The sequence below is a fragment of the Diospyros lotus genome, chromosome 12 (genome assembly GCF_014633365.1).
Source record: "Diospyros lotus cultivar Yz01 chromosome 12, ASM1463336v1, whole genome shotgun sequence".
Lineage (NCBI taxonomy): Eukaryota > Viridiplantae > Streptophyta > Magnoliopsida > Ericales > Ebenaceae > Diospyros > Diospyros lotus.
In genome coordinates, this window is record NC_068349.1 from 18,348,250 (window position 1) to 18,359,586 (window position 11,337).

An 11,337-nucleotide genomic window follows, 5' to 3' on the forward strand; every position below is an offset into this window, starting at 1 on the left:
ATACAAAAAAATCATTGAAACAATAAGTTTCAAGTATCATTGAGAGAACAAATTTCAATGACCAAAGTTGGACTTTCAACTAGGTGCAAGAACTGAAATTGCTTGCTAGAAAAAATCAAATTAATTTGTTGGAATTTATTGAATAAAAAAAAATTGATTACAACCCTTAACTTTTAAGTATATTTATTGAGTTTGATTAAACCATCCAATACTTGTAAACAAAATCCAACTAGAATTAGATATGGCAATTGCAACAGAAATCGTGGGGAACCGAGCAGAAACCAAACCAGTCAACGAGGTTAAAAATCATTTGACTGGGTAATGGTTTGATTTAGGAAAAAATCGAACACTGTTTCAATGGGTATGGTTTGGTTATTGCTGTCATCAAAATACAACAATTAAAATTTTTGATGTGGGGTCTACTCGAGCTTGTTGTCGGGTAAGATTAGGTTGTCGTAAAAGATGTCGCCTCAAAGGAGTTTGCCGCTAGGATGCTCACCGCAAGGATTTGCCACTAACTCTTGCCACAAGCTCGTGCCACTAGCTCTTGCCACTAGCTCTTGCCACAAGCACTTGCCACTAGCTCTTGCCACAAGCACTTGCCACTAGCTCTTGCCACTAGCTCTTGCCACAAGCACTTGCCACTAGCTCTTGCCACAAGCTCTTGCCACTAGCTCTTGCCACTAGTTCTTGTCACAAGCTCTTGCCACTAGCTTTTACCACAAACGCTTGCCACAATCTCTTGCTACTAGCTCTTACCACAAGCTCTTATCACTAGCTCTTGCCATTAGCTTTTTCCACAAGCTTTTTGCCTTCACCGCTAGGTCTCGCCGCAAGCTTTTTGCCTTCACCGCGAGGTCTCTCCGCAAACTTTTTCCTTTGCCATGAGGTATCGCCACAAGCTTTTTCCTTCACCGCTAGGTTCGCTGCAAGGATTTGATCCTGTTGATGCTCAAAAAATGGGTTAGAGGGCTCGCGAGAATCTTCTCCCGTGAAGACCCTCCGATGCTAAAGTCAGTCTCGGATCCCAATGACTATTTGCGAAAATAGTAAAAGTGTATTCAAAGTGACAAGATTTACCGAAGTTGAAAGTCCCCATTAATGTCCTATAGCTGGATATTTATAGGGCACGATTCTCAAGGGTGCTTGGTGCTGACACGTGTCGTTTGTTGAATGAACCATGTTCGAGACGTGTGACTACAATCAAGTCTTTGATGCAAGGTCTTGCCACAAGACTTGCCATTAGGTTTTGCCTTTGCCATAAGGTCTCGCCTCAAGGTTTTACCTCCGCCATAAGATCTCGCCGCAAGATCTTGGCTTTGCCGCAAGGTCTCACCCTGAAGTTTTGCCTTCACCACAAGGTTTTTGCCTTTGCCACAAGGTCTCGCCACAAGGTTTTACCTCTGCCACAAGATCTCACCACAAGGTTTTGCTTTCGCCATAAGGTCTCGCCGCAAGGTTTCACTCCGCCATAAGATCTCGCCGTAAGGTTTTTTCTTTGCCACAAGGTCTCGCCGCAATGTTTTACCTCCACCACAAGGTCTCACCGCAAGGTCTTGGCTTCGCCACAAGGTTTCGCCACGAGGTTTTGCTTTCGCCACAAGGTCTCGCCGCAAGGTTTTACCTTTGCCACAAGGTCTCGCCACAAGGTTTTATCTCCGCCACAAGATCTCGCTGCGAGGTTTTGCCTTTGCCACAAGGTCTCGCCGCAAGGTTTTACCTCTGCCACAAGATCTCGCCATAAGGTCTTGGCTTCGCTGTAAGGTCTCGCCACGAGGTTTTGCTTTCGCCACAAGGTCTCGCTGTAAGGTTTTGCCTTTGCCACAAGGTCTCGCCACAAGGTTTTACCTCTGCCACAAGATCTCGCTGTAAGGTTTTGCCTTCACCATAAGGTCTCACCGTAAGGTTTCACTCCGCTATAAGATCTCGCTGCAAGGTTTTACCTCCGCCATAAGATCTGGCCGCAAGGTTTCACTCCGCCATAAGATCTCTCCGCAAGGTTTTTCCTTTACCACAAGGTCTCGCCGCAAGGTTTTACCTCCTCCACAAGTCTAGCCGCAAGGTCTTGGTTTCGCCACAAGGTCTCGCCATGAGGTTTTGCCTTCACCACAAGGTTTTGCCTTTGCCACAAGGTTTCGCCACAAGGTTTTACCTCCGTTACAAGATCTCACCGCGAGGTTTTGCCTTTGCCACAAGGTCTCACCTCAAGGTTTTACTTCTGCCACAAGATCTCGCCGCAAGATTTTGCCTTCACCACAAGGGGGCTCGCGACACACTTCTACAAAGCTGCTGCTGCAAAGGGGGCTCGCGACACACTGTCGCAAAGCCCTTGCCGCAAGTGGGCTTGTGGCACACTGCCGCGAGTGTTTTTATTTTTTCTTTAAAAATTCTTATTTTTTCTCAACCTATTTTCTATGGCACAACAGTTATAGTTTTCACTAAATCCAAATCAAAACCCGAACCGAAACTGAACTGAATATACATATATATAATATATATTTATTTATTTAATATATTATATATACACATAATATATATATATTGACTAATCCATTTTTTTATAAGTATTTTAACTAATGCATTACAAATATATAAAATATTTAACATTTATAAAGTAATTAACAAATAAAAATAAAACCTAATCTTAAATTATTTTATTTTTATCAATCAAATAATTATATCCAAGAAGTTTGAAGTTAATTTGTAGAAAAATGTAACTTTATCAGAGTTTGTCTTTGTTTGTTGTGGAGTTATCAAAAATTTTTATGAATGATATTTGCAAGAGTTTGTTTTTGTTTGTTGGTATGGATCAAACTAAAAAAATCATGGTTAAGACTTAAACTGAATGGTTTGGTTATGGTTTTTAATTTTTAAAACCAATGGGTAATGGTTTGGTTTTGGTTTTTATAGTTTAAGTTTGGTTTGGTTATGATTTTGGCAAAAATCGAAACCAAACAAAACCATTGTCAACCCTAACTAGAATCCTAATAGAAATAAAACTCTAATCTAACATGAAGTAAAATCCTAAAACTTATGAAATTTCGCTATTGTTTCGACGCTACTATTTGGGTCAATTTTGGGTTGCTCGGTTTAGGTCGGGTTAGCCTTGGGCTGGATCTTGATTAATAACCGCATCACCAGATCTTGCTTATGAGTTATCGTTTTCATCTTTACTTGGCCTTTTTAGGTGTCTTTTGTCCTCGATTTCCATGAGGATCAGCCTTGGGGACGTTTAGTGGAGTATACCTTACTAAGCTCTTCCAGGGGTTGGGCTTACTTACTTGGTCTAACATTCTCCCTTTGTAAGGATCTGATTGGTTTTTTTTTCGACATTTTTCTTTTTTTCCCCCCATTTTCTTGGCTTGTTTGACCATCTTTTGTGGTGTACCTCTTCTACAAATGTACTTGATTGCGTGATTGAAGACATCTGAAAAGTAGGTAAAGGGTTTTTAACGAAGGATCGAGTAGTCAATCCTCTTTAAGTTCGTTCTAAAATACTACCAATTTAGTGTGTTAGTAGATGTCTTTAATTCATAAGGTTTCTTTGTTAAAACAAGCTATGTAGTTACAACTCTTCATTCCAAGGCCATGGTAGTCTTTCTCACTTATCTCAATGTGGTGAAGTAACTAAGGAAACTTACCTTAAACTCTTCAAAAGAATGAATGAACCTATTAGGTAGGCCTGAGTACTAGTATCAAACATTTTCATCTAGGGTTACAAGAAAGTCTTGACACCCATGTTGTTCGAGGCGAACTAAACCAGCATATATGAGGTGAAAAGCTTGATATGGTCCAAGGGGTTAGTGGTCCCATCATAGAGCTTGATAGTTAGTGTGCAAAACTTCTCAAGTGGGACTTTTGTCATTATAGCTCGATTGAAAGGTTATGAAGGGCCACTTTTATACGTCTCTTTCTTCTCGTCTATCGATGTCGTCTTTTTCTCTAAGTGTCTAAGGCCCATTTTCTACAAGGTGTCCATTTCTCATGTTTGGGGGGAGGTCAAACCTTCGTTTTTCGAGCATTGATAGTTGCCCTAATTATCTCCTCGAAAGTGATGGATTATCTCTCTTTGTTACCTATGATGTTTCTTAGTCCAAGAATCCTGTTTGTCTTCCTTCTGGGAACAAAATCTTTCTTTTTAGGAATAATGGTGGTTTTCTCCCAAGCAATGGTCACTAAGTTGGAAATTTTTGTTCTCATGACTGGGATCCCTTCCTATCTATTGTTTGAGAAAGGTCATCAGCAACTCGGTAAGGTGTTATATTTGATTCTTTAGTTGACTAACTCGATTTGGAAGAAGTTAGTTTCCCTATTTGTCAAGGGGTGGTTAGTCTAGAATGACCAAGATTCGGGCCTTAGTGTGGCTAGGATTCTGGTGTTTGTATCCAATATTAGTAGACATTCAACGAGGAGGCATGCTCGATGAGGGTGAAGTAGCTAGGCAACAACTTAGTAGACAAACTGTGTTGACACATAAGGCAAGCAAGTAGGAATAAAGTTGAAATCGACCCTAAAGTGGACGCTAAAATGATAAGGATTTTGAGGCCAATCACCATCTGATCCGTAGAATGATCGTGCTCTCAACTAGTTTTCCTCAATTTTGAGGTAGTCTTACCAATCCTCAACCCTAAGCTTATATAGACTTGCTCTATCTTAAAAAGATGGACGGGGATCCGTTCTTCAGTAAATCCTCTAACACTCAAGCCAGTAATTTTATTCAAGATTAAATGATGTGATAATGATGTAATTAATATATAACTAATGAGATATGTTATTCCTAAAAAATCATGCCTTTATATAGGTTTACTGCAGGAATAGTAAAGTGTCAAAATTATTCCAAGTCGATGGTTAGATTTGATCCCTTCATAAGCTTGGCTAGTTAATGATGCAATATGCTTGAAGAATTGTCCTAGCTTGGATAACTATAGGGTTAGGCTTTTAGCCTAATCCAAATTTAGGCCCAACTTTTCAAGTATAACCCTTTTGTTGGACTTGATGGGCCTCCAAATTAAATTTGGACTGTTGGCTTAGATCTCATCTTATGAGAGGCATTTCTTTATTTGCCTCTAGAGCTGAGATGCCCCCATTATCAGTCATATATATACGTACTATACAAACGCATGTGCATACATACATATGCATTCGCGTATGTATATATACATTAATTAATGCATATATATTATATATTAATGAGTATATATATAGTGATATGCAATTTGGATATTATTAGTATATATGTGTTTATTTATGTTTATATATGTATATATGTTTGTGTACATATTAATATATTCATTTATAAATACGTAATTTTCATACTCTGTATAAATAAGTACATGTATGTGTATATGTGTTCATATATAAAAATACAAAGGAAAATTTAAAAATAGATCTCACGGATTCGGTCCAGATCCATAAGTTTAGATGCATTAAGATCTAGATTCATGAGATCCAGTCTACTTATAAATAGATCTAGGCCAAATAACTAGTTATTAAATTCGGATCTAATGAATCTGGGTCCATTAGCAAGCCTATATAAAACAAAAAATATAATATATATATATATTTTTATGTGATATAAAACACTCTTTGTGTTCTATAATATACTAATATTCAAGAGTACATATTATCCGATACGATATGTTCAAAATTCAAGCCAAACAACTAGGCCAAAAATCCCTTTCGACCCGACATGGTGCATGTAAGTAGGGGTCAAATAGCCTAAAACTATTTAATTTGAATTTCATATCAAATAGCATAATCTATCCAAAAAATGTTGTCCTTTGAAATTTTAAGAATTTTATTTATTCTTATAATAATATTATAATCTGTACATTTCACTATATTATATTATATACTTCATTAAATCAAGAGTATAGAAATGTTTATAAATTTATAATACAGAAGAATTTAATAGAATGGATAATAAGTGAAATTGAATACATAATAAATCTACTAACTTTAACCCCACTTTAAAAAAAAGAAAGTAAATTCCACTTTAACCCCTTGCTTTTGCAAGGGTTAACAGTCCTTTTGGGGTTTTTCTTTTAAAAATAAAAAAAAAAAAGAAAAAAAAGATGACAAGAGAAATGACGTCACTTGCGACCTTGTCACCAGGTCAAATGTTGTTAACTAAATAAATGGGGAAGTACTTGATTGAAAATTATGTCGTTTAGTAGATGGAGTCAAGAATACTAGATTTAAAAATAACAATAACCTAAAATAACACTTTATTATTAGTTACAGTTAATAGGCGGCATGGGGGAGTGCGATTTTGTTCACCCTCTATAACGGGGGTGAACAAAACCCTCGTCAATTTTGGCCGTTGAACATCTATTCTCTCCGTTTTTTGCAAAAAAAAAAAAAGAAAAGTTTTATTTTAAAATATTTTGCACTCCCACGTTTACCCGCGCAACAGCTTCTTCCTAATTCATTCTCTCTCTCCCTCTCTCTCTAACCGTGGTCCTTCACCTCAGGCGTGTCATCCACCTCGTCCTCCGGCATCGTTTCCTGTTGCCGTCGTTGGTTCTCACTGGCAGCACTGCCATAGGTCCTCCAGCGTCCCCTCCGACAGTGGCGTCTCTATCTCTTTCTCCGGCGTGTCGTCCACCTCCACTAGCAGTGCTGCTCATAGTTTGATTTTTGTAACTTGCGCCAAGAACAAGCTCTACGCTCATTTCATCAATGCTCTGGCGCCAAAGTGGAATAGAGATCAAGAAACCTTGAGGCACCTTCACGAATCCTTCAAAACAGTTAGATCGTATTAGTAGGGGGTGTGTGTGTATACATTTATAAACCATAATGATGTTTGTAGAGTAAGAGAAAATGGAATATTTGGTACTTTAAACGATTCGATTCATTCTCAGAGCCATTTCTAATCTTCGACTAATAGTTGTGGTGATCTGTAGTATGCTGCAAATTCAGTCAATATTGTGACGGATTTGTTGCTGTTTTTATTAATTACAGATCCAAAATTTGTGTCTAGTGTAACTCAAGTGTACAGTAAACTCATCAGTCACACGAGCATTAACCATAAACTTCACATAACACAAAAATCTGTACGTCCACACTCGTAAAGGTTTAAACATCAGTCGCCCTAATGAACTGATCTATAGTTTTTCTTGTTGCTTTCGATCTCTCATATTGTTCGATCTAACAAGTTTTTTCTGTTGCGTGTCGATTATATCTAGCGTAAGTCTCCTCCTTTGTTTGGGTTTGGAATCGATTGTGAATAGAAATGTACAGCAAAATTGGATATTTTCAGTCTCTCCATTGAACAAAAACAAAAAGGGACAAAAGCTGTAGCACAAATACTAATGTTGTCAAATGACAACAATTTCTGGGTATAAAAGTTTCCAGCTCCGTTACAAGGTTCATGTTCATGAAGAACTTAAGTGAACCTGCAGTGGAAGAATCTTATGTACGGAGTTTAAACAAATTTCCCAAGTGTTAAAGAAGTGAAAAGAAAAGTAAACGTTGAGCTCATTTCAAGAAGTTTCTGGGTATAAAAGTTTCCAGCTCCATCAATCCCCTGATGAGGGGACTCCAGTGCGAACAAGCCCTTCTCTCCTACAAACATTAAATGCCTATTTTCCATGAGTGTCACGAGACTGTTGCTGATTAGATCTTTTCGTGCTTAAGAAACATATCCTAAATGTAAACAGAACCCTTACAATCAACTAAACAGAGGAGTTAGATATCTGATGATTTTATCCATTATCAAGCACAGGGTGACGATTTTATCCATTATCTTAGAAACACTTGCAATCAATCTATTTCAGAAATTCAACTGAAACATCTTCCTTGAGCTCTGTTCCAAATAGACAATAGTCTTCTGTACACACTTCTGGCCAAAGAAAAACAAAAACAAGTAGTCACAGAGCGGGAGGCGGGCGACACGCTGGAGAGAGAGAGAGAGAGAGACGCCGCTGTTGGAGGGGACACCGGAGGATCGAAGCCGATGATGGTGAGGACCGACGACGGCAGGAGGAGACGACGCTGAAGGTGTATGTGGACGACATGCCGGAGGGAGAGAGAAAGCAAGACGCTGTTGCTGGAGGGGAGGCCGGAGGACCGACGCCGCTGTTGGTGAGGACCGGCGAAGGCAGCAAGAGACGATGCCGGAGATGGAGGTGGACATGCCGGAGGTGAAGGACCATAGCTGGAAAGAGATAGAGAGAAATAGGAAGAAGCTGTTGCGTGGGTAAACATGACATTGGGGAGTGTAAAATATTTTAAAATAAAACTTTTCTTTTTTGTCAAAAACGGAGAGAATAAACGTTCACGGGCCAAAATTGACGAGGGTTTTGTTCACCCCCGTTATAGAGGGTGAACAAAATCGCACTCGGCTGGGGTGTTTTCTTGCAAGGACTGTATTAGAGACCTCTCCACACCTGGCTGAACATGGATGGAGATGGGGGGGCGCGCCTTTCAAAGACAAATAGTTACACCATTATAAGTGAATATTTTAGTAAAGATATATGTACCAGGATTCATAAACTCATGTACATTAATATTTTTAGTAAATATATTTTATAAAGATTCTATTTCATTTCCCTTTCAAAGAGACTTTGTACCATTGGACCGACAATGTTCACTACAGTTTGGAACCCAAAAGATCATTATTATTTTAGGGAACGGCTGCCCCTTTTTTTTTTTTTTTTTTAATTATGCGCTATCACTCATATCTCTGGTCGAATTTATTTCTAGATCATCACAAAAGAGGTAAATAAAGAAATATGTCCAAATAGTCAGAATTTAAGATTACGTTCACTAACATTTATTAAAAATTATCCCAAAAAAAATTACTTTCCCTAAGAATTTATCTCACGCTAGTAATCTTTAGCATGACCGAACCCCTCCCTGCCCCTTTTTTATAGTCGTAATGGAGCAGCCTCTTTGGAACCCAAAAAATCATTATTATTTTAGGGAACGGCTGCCCCTTTTTTATAGCCGTAATGGAGAAGTCTCTAGTGGGCGGATGTTGTCTTGTGCTCGGTCGAGAGGCCGTTATAAAATTGGCCTCTCCCTAACACCAGAACCAAAGAAGAATTCATCAACTCGTGAGCTTAGATTATTGTTGAGAGAGATAGAGATAGAAAGAGAGAAATGAGTTTGTTGTCTTCTTCCTGGGTTTTGTTTTCAAGCGCCATGAATGATTAAACAAGCTAGCCAGACCCACCCCCAAGATTGCCTTCTTCTGCCTTCTCTTCTTTTCGTTCCCTCCCAACCGACTTCATTCCGTTGACATTGATAGATACATACATACATCACAAAAACAGAGCAAAACCAAACCTAACCCAACCCACAACCCAGAGCTTCTTCTTCTTCTTCTTCAATGTCTTCTCCTGATCTCTTCGTCTTCGACGATTCTTTCCTCTCCGATCAGCTCTCTCCCTTCGCCGATTCCGCTGCCATTGAAATCCTGCAACCCAGCCCTCTGCAAAACCCCGCCAACGACTCCATTTACCTGCCCCAAATTCCCGCCACCGTCTTCTCCACTTCGCCTCCCAGCCACCAGCTCCAGAGCCTCACGCTCTCCCAATTTCCGGATTTGGCCGTGAAAACAGAGCAAGTTCCGGCTCCTCTTCATCTTCATCTGCCTTGCGAGTTTGACTCGCTCGGGAATGTGGCGAAGATGATGCAGAGGAATTTCGGCAGCCACTCATTCGACAGCAAGCTCGATTTCTTGCTCCAACCTTACTTTGATGGTCTAATGGAGTCGCCCAGTTTCAACCCCTACCCGATGAGCTCGCCGGAGACCTGCTTCTCGGGCAGCCAAATAAGACGTGTCTGCAGCACCGGCGACCTGCAGGTTAGCAACGAATTCCACGTCAATTGAAATTTATAGTTAGAAATACTTGAATTTTGAATAGCACTTGTAAATTTGGACTTGAAACCAAATGCTTTCTAAGAATAATGGAACTAAATTTCAAATGAAAGGGTCAAATAAGCTTATTTAAATTTGTGTTATTTTCTGTTCTTAATTTGATTGGCTTATTTGCCAATTCTGATACAGGCGACGAAGACAAGCCAGGGGAACCACAGGCCGGTTTCAAGCCCATTATCTGTTGCGGCACAGAGCTCATTCATGGAGGAAGCGAATTCCAAAGTGGGACGATACAGTGCAGAGGAAAGGAAAGAGAGGATTCACAGGTACAGAGCAAAGCGAAACCAGAGAAATTTCAACAAGACAATCAAGGCAAGCATCACTCTCAAGAACTCACTTCGACTCTTCTTAAAAGACAATGATACCTGTTACCTGTAAAGGGGGGCAAAAAGAGAAATTTCAATTTGATAAATTCGTCTTCGCTGTTTTCCTTTCATCAGTATGCATGTCGAAAAACACTAGCCGACAACAGGCCAAGGATACGAGGGAGATTCGCAAGAAACGACGAAACTGGTGAGATCCCCAAAGCTGCCCCTTTTCAACGCTACGAAGACGAAGACGAACTCTGGGTAATTTCATTTTCATTCACATTAATTTAGTTATAAAATACTCCCATCTTTCCTTTCTGTAATTCCAAAAAGGATGTCTTTTCGCCCATGACTTTTCCAGTCTTTATCGGGCTTATGCCATCAAAAGACTCTTTCGAACAACACCCCACCCCAGTGAAAACGACCAAAACAAAAGTGAAAAACGAACCCAACGAACACCATATTTTTTAGAATAAGTTTTTGCTTTGAAACGATTCTGCTCTTTGAACAGGGGAATTGATTAATTAATGTGAACTGCAGATTGGTGGGATGAATGAAGAAGACGTGGGGGGAGGAGCAATGTACAACAACATTCTGGGACCAACCCCGCAGCTTCAGTACTACGGCTACTGATAATTGAAAGCAGCCAACGCTTACGGACGTCATTACTGCTTAGATCCGGACCACCTGATGACAAGGCTATTTTTCCCAACCAAACAAATTCAGCAATGGAAGGGCATCATTGATTGAATAAGTTCATCTATATATATATATATATGTGTATGTATGTATGTATGTGTAGGTGCTTGTTGTAGGAAGCCGACAAGGCTCAGCTGACGATTTACAGTAACTACAGTTATCATGCGATCTAAATCTCTCTCTCTCTCTGTAATTCAATTTATATGATTAAAAAATGATAAGGGTATTTTATTTTTAATAAGGTATATTTATTGTATTCTGTTTAAAATAGGGAAACACTTTTGACATGCCTGAAAATAAATTTTTGTTACGGATTGACAACACAAACCTTAAGGTATTCACATAAAACGTTCAATCACAGACTCTTGATAGCTAAGACAGAAAACATAAAACATACATACACAAACAAAAATGAAAAAGAAATGGAGAACGAAAAAGGAGATG

General features: G+C 39.3%; 1 protein-coding gene across 1 annotated transcript; it reads left to right on the top strand.

Moving 5' to 3' along the window:
* Window positions 1–8,913: 8,913 nt before the first annotated feature.
* Window positions 8,914–11,123, top strand: LOC127786942 (uncharacterized). The gene is made up of 4 exons (XM_052314736.1): window positions 8,914–9,811; window positions 10,016–10,198; window positions 10,327–10,455; window positions 10,735–11,123. Exons 1-4 carry the CDS (start codon window positions 9,335–9,337, stop codon window positions 10,825–10,827), a joined length of 882 nt encoding a protein of 293 aa, XP_052170696.1. The 5' UTR covers window positions 8,914–9,334; the 3' UTR covers window positions 10,828–11,123.
* Window positions 11,124–11,337: the final 214 nt, after the last annotated feature.